Source organism: Callionymus lyra, chromosome 10 (genome assembly GCF_982586985.1).
Source record: "Callionymus lyra chromosome 10, fCalLyr1.hap1.1, whole genome shotgun sequence".
In the NCBI taxonomy this organism is placed as follows: domain Eukaryota; kingdom Metazoa; phylum Chordata; class Actinopteri; order Syngnathiformes; family Callionymidae; genus Callionymus; species Callionymus lyra.
In genome coordinates this window covers 17,164,704-17,183,276 of record NC_141827.1, presented here as the reverse complement: position 1 = coordinate 17,183,276, position 18,573 = coordinate 17,164,704, and the positions used below count along the sequence as shown (strand labels likewise).

General features: G+C 38.6%; 1 protein-coding gene across 1 annotated transcript in view; it reads left to right on the top strand.

Moving 5' to 3' along the window:
- Positions 1 to 1,219: 1,219 nt before the first annotated feature.
- LOC148070582 (receptor-type tyrosine-protein phosphatase gamma-like) overlaps positions 1,220 to 18,573 on the top strand; it is a 201,901-nt gene continuing 184,547 nt past the window's right edge. The window contains exon 1 of the mRNA XM_087800515.1: positions 1,220 to 1,649. Coding sequence (XP_087656641.1) covers positions 1,562 to 1,649 — 88 coding nt within the window. The 5' untranslated portion in view covers positions 1,220 to 1,561. The remainder of the gene's footprint in view (positions 1,650 to 18,573) is intronic.

Here is an 18,573-nt window from a genome sequence, read left to right as displayed (position 1 = left end):
TTGTTTGCCTTCTATCAACCTTCTTTTAAGTCTCTTCTATACTCCATTGTTTGGCTGAGTACAAAACAAAATTATTTTTATTTGCCAATAGCTTTTATTGGATTGCATGAGTGGTTTAGCCTTGTTGTTATTACTATTTCTCATTTGTTGTGATACCTACGAACAATGGACTGAAAGGTCACAAGTTGGCTCCCTCCCGACCTGGAAATAAAAAGGCGATCAGCACAACCTGCAAGGAAATAAACATCCTAACAGGGTTGAGGGTTGGACTTCTTTTTTTTGCTGCCCCTGCTGGACGTTTTCAATATTACATGCCATGTGCTCTGCCTGTTTGTATTTTTCCATATTCCTTCCACATGATGACCCATCATGTGACTGATCTTCCTCTCTCTCTCTGCGCCTGATGGATCTACTGACTCCTTCAAGAAACATCTTAAGACATTTTTATTCATGCAGGCTTTTCCTTGATTTTCTGGGACTCCTGTGTTTTTCTCGGTGTTATCCTGACATTTTAAGTATATATTTAATTGAGTATTGTTTTGATTGTTTAAGCGCTTTGTGACCCTGGTCTGGAAAAACGCTCTACAAATATAAATTTCTTACTTACTCATTATACTAAGATCATAGTTTGAATTTGTTTTTGCCAGTTTAACGGCGGCATTATATTCCAGTAAAAATGTATTTGTGTTTTAACTTTTTCACTAGTTTATGTGGTTTTTTTGTTGTTGAGTAAACTTGATTAAAACGAGTGTTTAGACATGTGTGAATTTTTCTTCCTTTTTCTTAAGAAAACAGTTGACATCTAGTATTAATCGATGGGAAAATATATATATAATTATAAATGATATTTCTCTCTGTATGCTCTGGTAACAAAAACCTCTAGTTCCCTACAACATATCAGAACAATCTATTATAGATTTTTAGATAAATAAATAATTCATCATATTTCAACCATATTATCGTCAGAGGTGAAAAGGAACATTGTCATGTATGGTGATGGGACAGTAGTGTCTTGTAGTGATGGAGGAGGAGCGGCGCTAGGATCCGGAGGAGCGACGCGTTTTCTTTTCTGTCTCTCCCTTCACCCTATCTCCATCCTCTCTCTCTCTCTCCCTCCCCCCTTTTTTTTTCTTCCCCCCCAAGATTGTTTTAAAGTCACTGGCAGACTTGAGCTACTTCCTAGATGGATGGAGGAATGGGAAGCCGAGAGCATCACTCCATCACTTCTCTCTTCGCGGGTCCTCCGAGCGCTGCCTCCTCTTCTTCCTCCTCCTCCTCCTCCTCTTCCTCCGACGCATCCTCCACACGGGGCTGCACTCTCGACCGCTAACATCCCTCTGCCCATCTTTTTAAAATAAATAAACATTCATAAAGACTGGGAAATATCCGGAGGATCCTGAAACCTCTCTTGTTCTCCTGGACGCGTAACTCCAATCCTGATCCATCCTGATCCATCTGTCGTGTGCAGCGGAGACGTCGCTAGAGGAGGAACAAAAAAAAAACAAAAAAAACAAAAACTCAACAGTTTGCGGCTTTGCATGTCGACGTGCACGTTTTTATCATGTGGAGGTTACTGCAATCGCGCCGGTGGAATTTCTGTCTCCTTCTACCCGCTTTGGTTTTCCTCCTCCGGGCCGACTGTCATCCTGGTAAGTTTTGTTTTAGTCATGATAGGAATGTTCTTTTATTTATTTATTTATTATTATTATTATTATTATTATAGAGAGAGACCCGTTTACGCATTCAGATCACACTTCCAATTCTCCTCTTCCATTCATACGCAACTCCATCCATCCATCCATCTCACGCATCCGTGTTTTCATGCGTCGATCAGAGACGCGGCTGGTTAAAGCGTTGGAGACAGAAAAACGTGGAGAGCTTTTTTTTTTTTTTCGCGCGTCTCCTGCTCGCTGAGGCCGTTATTTCAGCGCCCGTGGGGTGGAGAGAAGAGAAGAGACAGCAGGCTTGTGAAGCAGCTTCACAAACTCGAAACCAGTGACGACCGGCGGGATGAGACGATGCGCGTAATTGGGGAGGTGTCGCGGATTCACAACCCGAAAAAAAAAATGGGGGCACACTCCAATCTTTAAAAGACAATGACAGCCTGTCTACATGTTTTGCATCTCCTCTTCTAGCTGAATCCATACTTTTCTCAGGAAGGTAGAGGAAGCTCACATTTGACCTTGACCCTGGATTTTCAGCTGTCCTTTTTGGACTCCACTGTGAATCAATGACAGCTGAAATTCCAAAATCCCCCCAAAAAATTCCACATATTTCAGAAGAAGCAAGTAAGGCGGTTGATCTTCGACTTATAATTAAAGAACAGTTTTTTTCCTTTTTTATTCAAATAAAGTGACATCATAGGTTGAATTTATTTTATTACATAAGAATACTCAGGAGCCTATTGAGCATTCAAACAACATAAAGACGGATATAATGTCATAATTATACACATTTGCGTAGGTTAAATGCAACCTATTCTGGACCGTTCTTTAGGTTATGACCCCTGGGTGAAGATACCATTGCTCTCTTTCATTTACATTTCATTTATTACACTGTATTTTATTGAAATGTACAGGCTTTGTCTAAAGAAATATAAATATATTAATTAAAATAAAATCTAACGGCTTGTTGGATTTTTTTTGGTTTATCCCTTAATTATTTATTTGTAATACATTAACTATGACAGCAAAAGGAAGACGTTGAAACTTCAAAATATAATTCCTTGGTAAAGTTTTTGATATATTTTTCTCATGCTACATTTTGTCTGATCTCACGTCCTGAGAGGAAACGCGGGTGCGCTGTCAAAGTAAAACCATCGCAAGGATGAAACATGATGATTGCCTCTAAGTGTGAATACCTAATATTGAACACGAATTTAAAAAAATATTCTGACATCATTGCAGTTCATTTTTCACAGAAAATAATAGTACTACCATAAGTATGCAAATGAGATGGCTATAATAGAGTTCTCTGTACCATATTGAACAATACCAATGTACTGGCTTTTTCTATTGTTCCTCCCTTATTGATATAACACAACTGCGATATAAAAAAAATTGCTTGTTACACACACTCTTCATCTCAGCCTCTTGCATGTAATCGAGTGTGTACCAAAATGAGGAGGGCTAATGAAAAAAAAGCTGTGATGTAAAAACTGTCTTTCTCAAGCAATACCAAGAAGGAAAGAAATATCATTAAATAATAACTATGAATTATATATTCATTATTATATAATATAATTATAAGGGAGAAAGCATGTTTATTCTAATAGCACAAAGACAAAAAGAAAGTTTAAATTTAAAAAACTGTTATGGAGAGAAAACGGAATTTATTTTATGGCAAGATGTCTAAATAAGAAGAACAGTACGGAGGTTCATTTTTATCTTTGAAAAGAAAACATTTCAAGTGACTAACAAATATTTTGTGACTGTTTAAAACAGGCCTTTAGTATTTAAATCTACGGCGTCCAAACTTCTTTTTTTAAAACAGAACCACGATCCATTTGATGAAGTAAAAACAAGAGAACAGTGACATAATTGAAATATAACTGATCTATATATTCAACACAAAACAGAGTTCTCAGTACAGACAGGCGTTTAAAGCATTTATGATTTATCATTGACCCTTAGTAGTTTTTTTTTTTTTAAAAAGCCTGTGCTGCATTTATTAATTAGGAAATGATTGTTTTACATTCTCTGGTTCAATAATACAGTCTAGGACGGAGACCACTTTATATATTCTCCAGGACCGCCAATGGCCCCCAGGCCGTATTTTGAAAAGTTAGACCTCAGAAGCGTGTGATGTCACGTTGTCAGACCAAGTCATAGAAGACACCAGATACACAGTTATAAATAAAAGTGAAGACACGTCGTGCCTGCGCCATCTGCGTTTTCATCTCAGCTCCGTGATCATTGTTGAAATGTTTGACGCCACGCTCTGCCGAGTGTAACTTGACGGGACAGGAATTCAATCTTACAACTTTTCACAAATCTTTCCTGGATAACAGACGCCAGCCAAATCACCCATGATTCTGAAAGATTTGAAAGAATGTCATGCTGATGAATATGGACTTTTAAATGCAGAAAAGGAAATAAAAGACATGATGAAAATACACTTTTTTAAACGGGAAAAGGAGACAAGAATATAAACTGTGATCATGTTGTTACCTAGGGATGATGAGAAAAAAACAAAGTTGGATCATATTTTAAACATGAACAAATATCGTTTCAGGGTTATCTTGTTGTTTTTCAAGACAAGAACAAGATGAATATATTTATTCATATTACAAGAGATTCGAAGGACTGTGATTCAAGTTGACGGGCGAGTCTGAGCGAACCATCGTCAACATCCAAAGAGGCACCGAGCATCCCACTGATGTTCACTGTCTGCGCCTGTCATGTCTTGCTTCTCTGCCCCCGTCGTGTAACTCCGTTCAAAACAGCAACTTACAGAATATAAACAATAATTTCACCCCTCCGAACTATAACCATCACTACTTAGTCTTCTCCATCACTGTCAAAGTCTTGTTTTATCAACAAGAACACAAAAGGAAAGTTGATCTGGCAAATTTATCGTAATAACATTTAATTCCTTTTTTTTTATGTTAGATGCATATGAACATTATACATTTATTCTGCATTTTCATAAAGCAAATTACTTTTTCTAGTTTAATTCAGTTATTATATATGCAGTTATATATACGGTTTTAAATTAATTAATTTTAATTTGAAGCTTAAAAACAACATTTAACTCAGTTATCTTCCATCATTATTATTATTATTGCAGTTAATAGTTTCCGGGTTAGAAAAATATATTTGGGCAAAGTTCTTGTCCGAATGACAAACAACCTTCACAAAGATTTAAGCGTAGAATACACGTATTAGTTGAAAATAATATGTCCCTCGTAACATCGGGGTGTTCACCTATTTAAACAAGACGCTGACGCTTTCTTGGTTTTTAAGATGTAAATCTTAGTTTCAAACCACAACAAAATGGAGCTGTTGAACAAAATGAGTAATGGAGGAGCTCAGTAATTTAACAAAGATAGAGTTTGAAATCAAATATTTTTTTTACTACAAAAGAGGTGAAGTCGTCGCTGCCTCTCTCCATGGCTCTCAGCAGCTTCTGGATCAGACAGCGAAGGGCAGGACTCTGAACAAACACCTTCTTACTTACTTACTTCACACACACAAGTACTTTATTACACACACAACTGACTGACAGGCCAGTGCTTCCCACTCTGCCTCCATTTTGTGTCAACTTAAGAACAAAGCACCCTTTTTTTTATTTTTTTTAGAAACTTGCAGTGCTGTAAACCAGTGAACGATGCCATCTGTTATTCTGTCTACTGCGCAAAAGTCTTAATAGCTTGTGTAAAGAGGGATCTTAGGAAATCTGCCCGTAAATGTATCTATCTTCATTTTGTTGACTCTTTAAGCAGAGTGCTGATCAATAAAGCAATTTGTGACCAAGCACACAAATAACTTATTGCTGAACCTGTCCTAAAAAATTTATTTGGAAATTTGTTTTATTAAAATGAACGTATTACAGCCTTCCACAGAAAACTAATGTAGAGATGGTTGTTTTATATGTTTAACCTATACAGGTTAAAAAATCAAAATTAGTTCCTGAAGTGGACATTTTCTGGTCTGAATCTGGTGTGACACTATTTTGTTTACGTGGTAACGTGAAGCACTTTATATAGATTTTATTCAGACAAAAGGACACAGCCGTGGTCATTCCTGTTGATGGAAACTTGCCTGCAGCACTAAACTCAAATACAGCACAATGTAAATGACCAGGACTGCTTATCTGTTTAAGTCTTTCTTATCTTTTTTAAGACATTCCTATATATATAATATGTATAGATTAAAAACACTTTTTAACAGGATCTTAAAAATGATATTACATTTTTTAACTCTCTCAATTGCACTGATTTAAAGTATGTCAAGTTAAATCCTATTGATAATGTAGTTTAAACTGACTATAATCAACCATCTAGCTTTTTTGATAATATTTAAATTGCATCTATATACATATTTAAATGTTTTAAAATTTGGGTAAGTTTCATGTACAATATGTGCTTAGAGCCAAGTCCTCTGACGGGAAACTTGAAGCCTGAGCCAGATTCCTTTAAAGGTCAACTAATGTGTTGATTTAAGTGGGTTTGTCACCGCACGTCATCAATCTTGGATGTCTCTACGTTCAAGGTACTCATTGTATCAACAAAGCGAGGCGTGATTAAAGCTGGCTTGAGGAGGAGTGTAGCCCATTATTGTGTCATAATGAACTCCGCTCTTGTAACCTCTCATTCGCCGGGATTTCAGACGGGGAAGAACTCTATAAAGTAATACGTTCAAAACATGGTCATGGTGAGGGACTTACTGCATCTTGAAATATGTGAGTGAGTCAGGAGAGTTTGTTTTTGACATTAGTTGTTCTTTAAATAAGAAAACAAACATTACTTGAAGTGTTAAACAAACGTTCATTGGCGTAAACACAAACACGTCCATCCGTTTCAATAACAGGCTCTTTCAAATATCCCACAGCAAAAATCTGCCATCACCAGAGGTTGTGTCATGTAGAAGGAGGTCGTTTGTTTTAGTAGAATCATCCAGCAACTCGTCTCGAAAGCTATCATTTTCTCAGCATGAAGGCTTGTGATGAAACGAACACAGCTCTTAGTGGTTAGAAGAAGGAGGCCTATATTCCTTCTTCATGTTGGCGGGGGCCAGGTTGCGTTCACGCCCAGCATCTGTCATTTTGCTTGGGCCACAGCGTGCCGAGGGACTTCACCACAGAGCACCTGTGAGCTGACACAGAGCATTACATCTCCGGCGTCTGTCCTGTGTGGTGTCAGCATCCAGACGTCTCACCGTGTCACTGCGTCTCACTCCAGCCCTTGGCCTACGGAAACAAGGAAAAAAAGGAAGACACGGAAAGAAAGATGTTTGGCCTTCAATATGTCACTTTCTGCTGTGAAAAATGTACGGACAACATCGCTACAGGCTTCGCAGGGTGAAAAAAAACCCCTTCAGATCTGCCGTTGTAATCGCACAAGGCAGCATTTGTGTTTAGCCACAGACACGTCCATCCCTGTCTCCAACTTTCATAGCAATCCTTCTCACCATGAACATGATATCGATGTAAAGATTGTTCACTAACCTTAACCTTTCAACTGTTTTGTTTCTCTAAAAAGAAGAAGCAGGATGCATGTGACATTTCAGAAGGTTATTGGATATGCTTCATCGCCCCTCAGTTGCCAACACTATCATCATCATCATCATGATCCCCGTGCTTGCAGAGCTATTATATGGCCTCTGCTGTGGCTTAAAAAAATATGGTCACATGTTAGCTCACGGTTCATTGTATTTGTCAGACGTGGCTTGTCGTCTTTCACCCCAATTTCCATTAATTGAATGATTATGAGATACCGTGTCTTGTTTGCTTTTACCCACAAAGCACTGTTGTTTGATGGTGATTCGTGCAGAATGCATAACAAAGGCAATGATGTAAACGGCAGAGGTGTGAATGAGATTTTGAACAACACATTGTTTTTAAAGGAATAGTTCACGGAAAATTCAAATTCGACTAAAGGTTGGTTGATTTTCACAGTTATCCGTGTCTTTTGGATTTCCAGGAAAAATTGTCTATATGACAGCTCACTTTTCTTTGCCCAAAGGGACCAATGGACATCGAAATACATCCGTGCTACGGAATTTCCTAGTCTTCAAGCTTAAAATATAGATTTAATTCAAAGTTGTTTATAACAATTTCTTGTGTCCAGCCTAAATACAAGAGGGACATTACAGACGAGCAGTATGAAGGTATTTGGAGGTTTTTTGGGGGTGGTCTTTGGACGAAAGAAAGTGAGCCCTGTCCCTGACCCTCATGTGGACATACATCTCTACCTTTACCTCCGAAAAGACACAAATTACACACGACAAGAGGGCAAGTAGAACATTTGTGAAATTTCAATTTCAAATGATCAAACTTCACAAAGTGATTCCCCCCAATAACATAAAAAAAAAAAACCCCCCCAAAATTATGATTTTTCTTACTTTGATATATATATTTTTTTTAGAATACCAGCACATAGGGTTGTCACAATGCCAAAATACTTTGGTTCTTTTTGATACCTATTTTAAAAGGTGTGGATACTGCCCCGTTGGTCGTTGGGGTGATAAAGACAGCTGGTATCATGCTGGTAACAAATTTGTAGAGAAGTATCAGTTCTTGGGACAACCCTATCAGAATTATTTAACGCTGCTGCTAACATATTGTATCGTCTTGTGTGTGTGAATAAATGTGTGGGTGAATAAACGTGTGTGGACGTCATGTGATCATATAATGGCAGTGGTGAGAATCACAACCCATTTTTAAGATTATTACAAACACTCACAACCTATTTTTGTAACGGTCTCGCTGAGCTTCAAATGTCAGTCCATCTACCTGACTCTAGACTGGAGGTTGCTGCAAGGCACTGGGCAGGCTGAGGCAGCATGCCAGCTGACAACACAAGAATGAAAGAAGGACAAGGAGCGGTAGACAGGCAGCGCACGATTCTCATAAAAGTGGAGACATGTATGCAAGGGGAGTCTGTTTTCTTCTTCTTGTTTTACTCTGGATGCCAGAGGAGCTGTACTGTCACACAGCAGCGGCGCCGAGTGTTAAAAGGAAGGAAGACTGACAGGCTGTCGGCAGCAATGCCGTCTGACGAGCCTAACGGGACGTGAGAGCACGAGGAGATGAGATGCAAAAACAAACGCTCACATCGTCAGCTAAAGAGGGAGGTTTTTCTGCTCGCGTGCCCTCTGGTTTCAAACTTGCCAAGTTATTTAAAAGGGCCGCCATGTGCAATTTGACAGGGTTTGGCTGTCAGCGGAGACTCTCGACGTTCACCAGGTGCCACGTTTTTTTTTGAGCCACGGGTGGTCCTTCTGTCTTTCGCTCTCACCATCTTGATCAGGACTTCTCAGACACTCTCGGTTTCTCGTGTCAGACTGGATATAGATGGTGGTTGACGGCGGCGCTGACAGCTCCGCGATACATGGTGTGAAAGGTGCGGGTTGGTGTGACTGCCATTTCTCCCCCTTCACGTTCATGTTGAAGTGCACTTGTCTCTGCAACAGTCATCAATGCTGACACCGGCGCTGCCTTCCTCTTGAGGAGGTGTAATGAATGTCACTCTCTGTGGCCATTCTCTCTGTCTGTCGGGCTGTTACGAGTCATCTCTTAGTGACACTTCAGCCCATTAATTGAAGTACCAAAATGGTCAAACAGACGTGTAGGAAGTACGGTAAAATATGACTTGAATAAAGAAAACTCAAGTTAATTAGAAAAAGATTATCACCTATTAGCTTTATAGTCCGTTTTTGTTTGAGAAAACATAAAAACATCAGACTGGAAGAAATGTCTGGAAATCACTGAAACCATTTTTTTCTGTAAACATTGCATACTTTAGTTACTACTCCTGTAAATGCAAACACAATGCTGGGTCAAAAAGCGGACAATATACGACCAAGAAATTGGTCATAATATCAGGTTTTGGTCAAAAAAAATACACATTTTATTACCAACAATACATTTATAAGAATTGAATTTAGCTTGAAGAAGCTTAGAGGAAGTAGTTTTATATAAATGACTATGAAAGGATACTAGTAAGTATTGAAACAATCTAGGTCAATAATAATACATAACAACATGTTTTTATTGTGCTGTGATCTTTTAGCAAACTAGCTTGAGATTATAACAGTTAAAACTATTATTTTGTAGGTAAAGAAACACTGTATTGTTATTGTCTTTTGATAAATGTCTCTCTCTCTGTGTGTGTGTGTGTGTGTGTGTGTGTGTGTGTGTGTGTGTGTGTGTGTGTGTGTGTGTGTGTGTGTGTGTGTGTGTGTGTGTGTGTGTGTGTGTGTGTGTGTGTGTGTGTATTATGGCAAATTGAGACTGTTTATTCAAACAAAGTGGCCCTTGGGGAATATTAAGTGTCCACCTCTGGCTGAGATCATAGTCAAAAGCTCTTATTAATCATTTTTGCATGCACCCAGAATTTCAGGTGACATACTCTACAAATATGACATACTTACTTATAGACTCCCATTCTGTGTTCACAAGTAATACACATTTTATTCAAAGAAAAAGGCATGATCTCCTAGTTAAAAATTCCACAAGGGGAAATATAAATTCTAAGTTGACAAGAACATATTTTACCTGACGGGGACAAGTCCTCTCTTCCTTGAAGAAAAACCTCATGGCTGCTGCAGATGAGCTGCATCAGCTAACACCGCACATCCCCTGTAATTTCAAGCTGTGCTGCAGGTGGTGAATCCGTGCTGATGCAGGCATGTAAATGTTAGGCCGATTTCACCCAACTGAGCCAAATCGCCAAGCTTTCCGACACCGCAAATCACGCGCAGCAAGTTCTCTGGCGACATGCAACAGAGTCATTGAGGTAGACGTGTAATACTTTTACATCCATAATGTCAGAAAGGACAGTTTTTAATGATGCGACTTAAGAAGACTCTCCCCCAAATTACTAGTGATGGGCTAATGGAGCTTCATGAAATAGTGTCATGTTATTTAGAGGTCAGAAGGTGGCGCCATTAGTTTAGAAACAATGTTATGTTTCATTAGAACAATTGTTGACAAAGGAAAATAATGTAGACACTGCCATCTAGTGGACTCTGAAAATAATGACACTGCTTCATGAAGCTTCATCAGACCATCACTACGAATTGTGTCCGTATTTGTTTTATATCATCTCAACAAAATAAAATGATAAGAGCAATTATTGGGCAGTTTGACTGGCAACTGCAGTGATCGAGTCCAGCTTAGAGTAAATCACCCTAAAAGCTTTGACAAAAGAAAGACAATCAATGCAGTGTATAAATAGATCAACCTTGGTGTAATAAATATACAACATGTAATTGAGACAGTCCGGGCCGAGCAGATACACTCACAGAAAAATTAACCTGTTGCAATTAACAACACATACCTTTAACTGAATTTGAATAATCCAAAAAACTAAAAATAACCCCCCAAGTCCTGAGTGATGAACAATAGATTCAATGGTGGATGAAGTTGATATTAGAGCACTTGGTCTCTCACTATCTCTTCTAGGACTCAGCTCCAGATCACCAAAATCGAATCCATACCTGACATGTTTACCTGTTTAATTACCAAGATGAACAGGAGAAAATTTGCCAAAAAAAATCCTAAATCTGCAATATCTTTTGGGTCCTTACATCTACCACACACATCAGGTGGGCCAGGACTGATTTCCCAGTACATGGCAAAACAAAAACAATGAAAGCACATCCAGTGTAATTTAGGGTTCACACCGTGCCCGGGCCCGTCACACATCTGCCACGACCGCTATTGGGACGAGTACGTTTTTAGAACTGTTAGTAAACATGGACAGGAAGATGATAGGTGTTACTGTGAGGGGACACACATGGGGCGACACCTTTGCAAGGAGGAAGAAGAGGAGAATCAATGGTGTTCCCCTAGAAAGATCACGCCGTAGGAAACAGAAAGAGGTAAAAGAATGAAGGATTTATAGCAAGGTACTACAGCACGATCCATCATTACAGAATGTTATGATGAGACCAGCAGGAAGAGGGTTCTGAAAGAAGATGATGGCTAATTAACAACAACAGCCGATGTAATTGGAGCATCATTTCAAAACGTTTTTTTCATTTGGAAGAACGTATTATGTTTAGGAGGGTTTGTTCAAAATCTTACCGAATCCCAGATGAAACGGAGCTAGAGTGGTGGATCTGATCGCCAGTGCAAAGTCAGACAGTAGCGGAATGTGGAGGCAATCACAAGAAGAAGAAGAAAGACACAGCTGGAAGTGCTACTACTCCCAGAAGTGCACACACCAAACAATTACATCAAGGTGCTAGACACAACAATGATGCACAATTTATCTGCAAAGAGAGATGAGACACGTTGAATCAGTGACATTTTATTCCGTATTATACACAGTATCATTGAGAAAATGGGTTGTGTTCATGGTATGTTTTATAAGAGTAACCTGTTTGTGGACTGAATGTTTTAGATGATCTTCCCCTCTTCAGTGAAACAGGGAGTAAAGCAGGAAATCGGTGAATGTCAGAAATAGTTGTGTCACAGTGGAGAAGCCTCATTAAATGTGTGCATTGGCGTTGCTTTTTCCACTTTAATGCTTGGGAGATGCTGGCTTCCTCTTAAGAGAGGAATGGAGGGCCTGGAGGAGGAACATGTCACCCAATTTGTCTTCCTTTCAGGTGTAGGTGGTTGAAACTGCAACTGTGCTCCTCTGCCTCAATCCCCAGTGACCTTGCATCACTGTAGTGAGCACCAGAGCTTGTTGCTGCTCTGTCCTCTCCTAACTGTCTTGTTTCACTTTGTGTTCCCTGTTTAAGTCTCCATTTTAGAGCCACATTTGTCAGTGGCTCAAAAGTGGTACAAGTAAAACCGCTTTACAACTACTTTTCACTTTGTCTAGCACAAAGCCTACAATAACATGAACTATATATCTAGTTAACATAAACATAAAAGGGATAAAGCAATAAAAATGCCTTTTTTTACACCTGTGTTTGAATTGAAAACTCCTTCTTTCAGTCATTTATACATTTTTAAAATGTAACATTTTGCCGAGCAGTTTCTCTTTTAACACATCTTAAAGGAATAGCTCACCCAATTTCCCCTCATTATCTACTCACCCTCAGGTTGACTAAGGGTTGGAATTATTTTAAGTCTAATCCGTATTGCTAGTCTGTAATGTCCCTCTTGCGTTGAAGCCTCGACGACTGAACATTTCCGGAGATAAAATTAAACAGGTCTGTATTTAAACTTGTTTGTAGCAGAAGCTAAAAGGGTAACATGCTACCCAGACAGGTCTATAACTCCAAAAAGGAATGGATTACTCCCAACCCTTAGTAGGCATGAGGGCGAGTATAAAATTTAAATATATCATTTTACTAAAAACATTCTCCCTCCCGACAGTGACACACTTACGGGTAAATGATTCATGAGATGTATGATACCTCCCAACACAACTTTAATGAGAAATACATGATTGCATAGCCATGAATTATTTGAAACTGAAGTACGGAATGGTAAGGAACTGTTAACCTCTGGTGTAATCTGGGTTCAAGCAATACAGATGAAGATTGAATACATGACTTCGATCATGTCCTCATAAGGATCAGCCGGCTCCGAGCTTGATCTCTTTTGTAGCTAAATAGGAAATTTCCTGAGCAGATTGCTTGAGGCGTTTGGCTTTTCACACCAGATGTTCAGCAGATGGTGTTCACACTTTCACCTCAGGGTTCACATGCATTCTCTGTTCCTTCTTTTCCTTTACCTTTCTCATCTGAATTTCGCTTCCTACCAAAGAGCAAGGTTAGTTTTCTATTGGACTCCAAACCCACTCGAAGTTTCCCATTTGCTATTACTTGAGAGGTTTTCGCTGCAGGATTAGTTGAAACCTTCCTCCATTTCTCACAGCGAGACAAGCTCCTGTGTTCCACCTGAAACACTTTTGGATTTACGCTGCGAGCTGCAGTCATCTTTCTTACGTTAATCACCTCAGGCTTGGGCGCCTTAGCTCGCCACGTCCCCAGGCCGATGGATGACCCGCAAGGGAAATCGAATGGAGAGCAGCCAAGCTTGACGCCACTGAAAAGCTTTCTAGGTAGCATGCTGGGAGAACTGCACTGCAAAGTAATACTGAGCGTTCGCACCTGTTTCTTCTGCTTATTGCACTCCTCTGTGAATCCACATCGTTTTTTATGTGGAGGCCTGAGTCCTGTATGAAAATATCACTGAGTGGAGAAAGTTTTTTTGATTATTTCAAGAAAGTAAAATTGCTTGGTAGTTGTGAACGGGCCCATGAGAAGAAAAGCTGATTTCACTGGATCTTGCTGAGTCCTGCAGGTATTTTCCGCAACTTAAAAAAAGGTTTGTCTCATTAAGTACCTAAAATTAAACAAACCGGAACAGATTTTCTTCTTCTGTATGAATGCATCGCCCAGGCAGAAATTACCAGAACAAAAAAAGCTCCCGGTCTGTTGTTGCCCATGGTGAATACCATGTTACGACTCTCTTACAATAATATGATAACCGTTAGTATATAACTTTATTTTTCCTACATTTGGGAAATTTAAGTAGTCACAGCAGTTCACAAATACAGATTAAACAAACATATACATTATATTAAGACATACAGTACCCTCATTAAAAGTGATGAATAATAAAATGATATGATAATAAAATATTAGATAATACTGATAATGTAATAAAACACTTGTAAATATCAACAACTGTTAACTGTTACGTTGCATTGTATTATAATAGCTGTTCAAAACGATTAATCATCCAAGACAGAGTGCCATCTAGTGGTCTCTACAAATAAGTGATGAAGCTTCATGAAGCGGTGTCATGTTGTTTAGATGTCAGTAGGTGGCCCCATTAGTTTAAAAATGTGATGTTTCATTAGAACGTTGTTAAAAACCACAGCAAATACTGCAGAGACCGCCATCTAGTAGACTCGAAAAATAATGATACTGCTTCATGAAGCTTCATCAGACCATCAGTACAAATAAGAACAGTGTTACATGAAGATTCAGGAATGAAGAGTGTTTGGATGACAAATATATATTTAAGAAACTCGCTTGCTAGCTTTTTGCAACTCACATTATTGATTGTAGAAGAGGAGGGAACTGGTTGCAACTATTTTCTTAAAGTTTATTTGATATTAGAGCACAAAAACTTCACCCTAAATTCACTCCCACACAACTTATATTCCTTCACCAGAAATGCTACTTTCTCTAATAGAAGAAAAAGCGGAGACAGTAAAACAGAAAGATAATGATTATTATAAAAGCAAATGTACTGCAAGTTAGGTTAATAGCGAATTACTTGCTCGACCGGTACCGTTTTCTTTTCATTATGCCGTTAAATATTCCTGGTCTAAATGCACACACATTGACACCACGTCATTACTGTTACCTCTCTTGATACTTCCTTAATTTATAATTGATTAATGGCAATATGTTAATTTAATCAGCGGCTCACATCAAGCCTCTAAAGACCCGCTGCTATCTTTCACCGAGACACACACACACACACACACACACACACACACACACACACACACACACACACACACACACACACACACACACACACACACACACACACACACACATGTGAAGATTGATGCGTTTAACACTTAAAAACTCATCGCCGTATTAAATATTTAAAATAATAATAAGGAACCTCAAGCAAAAAGTTGCCACTCATTTGCTTCGTAGCAAACTTTCCCAAAGTAGTCATCTCTCACCAATAACTTCATTTGTCTTCTGCAAGGACGGTTAACCTTCAGCTAGAAATGGTGCTTCTCATTAAAGAAGTCTTTAGCTGGAGTGAAATAGCTTCACTATCCACTGAGACTCCAGTGTTGTCAAGAAGAGGTTCATTAAGAATCATGAATGGTCCATAATGGATCATTTCAAATACCGAGAGGATTTTGCGTATAAACTTGCTTGATAAATTGACGATCAAATGGTGAGCTCTGGTCAGATGCTGTGTCTGTAGTCTGAAGCCACATACAGTATCTGTAAATAAAACGGTGTATCATGAGTGACAAAAGCTGATTTTCCATAGCATTATTTTTCCTTTTCCTCATTCTTAAGTTTGGTTATCGGTGGTGTCGGACGAGTGTGGAAAGATTTGCATTAAACGACAATAACAACAATCACACACATGCTTGAAGGGCAACTTACATTATAACCCAACTTTCCTGACCCACTCACATGTTTCAAATGTTGAAGCATCTCTCTAGGATGCAGTAAGTCCTTCATCATAGCTGAATTTATTACTTTATAAAGTTCTCCCCCGTCTGAAATCTCAGCGAATGAGAGGTTGTGAGAGCGAAGTCCATTATGATGTAATAATGGTCTTCACTCGGCCAGCTGTAATCACTCCCCGCTTTGTTTATACAACAAGTTACTTGGAGGTTGAGCCTTCCCCAATTGATGACACGCGGTGACAGCCCATGGTGCTTGACCAATTACAACAGAACGGATGTGGTTATGGTAAAGAGAGAGACTTAAGCACATTTTGCTGATGTAAATATTTAAATTTAACAAGAGTTTTGTACAAACAGACACGTACTGATGAGTAAGATCTATTACAAGATCTATTTAAATTACATTGATTGTAATTAAAATCTGTATCTTGACAAAACCATGAAGGGATTTTCTGTATTGTAACTTAATAAACACATTTTAGATGATGTTACAGAGATAAGCCATTCATTAATTTAGTAATAGAGAACAATAGAGAGTTACAAGACAATATAAGGGAAAGGTAACGATAGCTAATATTGATTTAGTTCCTGATAACAGTAGAATTTAAAGCTCATTTTCTTCTCACCCTGATGTTGAGTTGGAATTATTTTAGGTAATATGTTCCTTTTTAGAGTAATAGGAAAAAATGTATGTTCATTTTAATGTAGCAACCAGCGCTTACTTGGCTTTGTGTTGATCTTCGTCCAAAATGCCACACCCATCCAAATACACCCATACTGCTTACCTTTTCGGTCCATCTTATATTCAAGCCTCGACAAGAGGAAATGTACTGGAAAAAAATTAAATATATCTGTTTATTTCAAGCTTGTTTCAAGCAGAAGCTCCATTTACAGCATGGAAGAAAGGAAATACAGGGGATAAAAAAAGAGGATTGGAAAGTGAGAGAGCAGAACAGAGACAATGGGAGTGACAATAGTAACTTCAGCCTGGGATTGAAGGGAGACCTACGACAACAGGCGAGGAGGGAGCTGGGATCACCAAGACAATGATTAACCCAGAGTGATTCCCTGAAAAAGTGAAATCAATTGTGATGTCAGGGAGGACGCTACTGCCCGATCACTACTTGGTCGAGTTGACTCCAGACTGGTCGGATGACAGCCAGCCAGCTGGGCCTCATTTTGTTGTTGAAAACAAAGAAAAATAATGCAGATACCTTCGTCTAGTGGACTCTGACACTGCTTCATGAAGCTAACTTTTTTTTACGGTAGTAATGGGAATTGTTGCTGTTTCTAGTAAGCTGGGCCTCTAAAGGTCTCGTGACCTTTATATAAACAAATTAAAGTCGCAAACGAAGTCAGGGCTGGTTAAAAAAACAACAACACCCTGATATGTCACTCTTTCTTCAGAAAGCCACAGGGAGAGCAAAGAGATTAATCTAATGCAGTTTTGGAGCTGTGGAAAGTTAATCCCTGACACAGGTGATCAATGTAGGCAACACATTCAACTATTTAGTTATATATTGTTAAAATATCAATATACACATGGTTGAACTGATGCAGCAATGAAGGTTCTTTAAAGTTAAATAGTAGACTAATGAATAGATAATGAAATTAATAATAAATTCAGTTGCAAAGTAATATCATGGTCAGCAAGAAGAAAACTAAAATTATATGAAGCAAAAGACATGCACAGAGTTATGAAGTCCAGTAAGTATGAGGGGGGGAAATAAAAATGTAGGATAAGCAAAAGGATCATGTGAGCAGACAGCAGTACTTACAGTGTAGATCCAGAGCAAAGCTATTGCAGAGGCTTACAGTGATTTGTAAGAGACTGACGAGCAAAGAAGGGGAGATGTTCGTTTTGAAAACGGCCTGACGGAGAGAGACGGCAGGTTTGGTTGATCAAGGACAAGACGATCAAATGTAAGTGAAACAAATCATTACAGAAAATATGAAAGAGACCAAATAATGTTGCTTTGAAAGGATGTTTACGACCCAGACAGCTGAACTGCCAAGAAAATTAAAACGTGATACTTTTGTACTTTAGTATTATTTTAAATAAAATCCCATAATTGTGAGTGAAGAGCGCAATCAATAGAAACATTAAAAAAAGCAATTACTTAAATGAATTGCCCTGTCAAAACAAATAAAGAATGGACTGAAAACATAAAGTAATTAAATATTTACTTCTATTGGAAAGCTGCCATTGATGACTACTAAAAGTAAAGAAAACTGACCTTGTAACGCATTCCCCCAAAAACAAACTAGAAATGCCATTGGATGTTGTTATTGGTGTGATAAGTAATGGATGTTTAATGGATGAATCAAACTCATACATAAGTATAACATAGAATAAATGTAATGCCTGTTATTTGGATTGGTTTTAAACGTCCTCTCAGGCTTCTCTTTCATCTGTGTCTTTTGCTTGGCTGCCAGAAGGCCTGGTGGGTGATGTCACTCCGAGCTCCACTGCTTTGACATGATGATGATTGGCGCCTCAGTGAGCCTACCAAAAGCAAAATTAAATTACCATTAAAGGAGAGAGACATATTAGCCGGCGACATTGCTTCCAGACCTATTAGTACAAATAAGTGGGCACACATACACAAATGCTTTGATACAAATGAAATACGACGTGTACCCTTTTAGAAGTATAACTGGCCCTTTAAGGTACTTCTTGACACTAGCATACTAAATCATGTTTATGTTGGGTGGCCCATGGTCTTAATCTAGTCTTTCTCTCCCTCTCTCTTTATCTGTCTTTG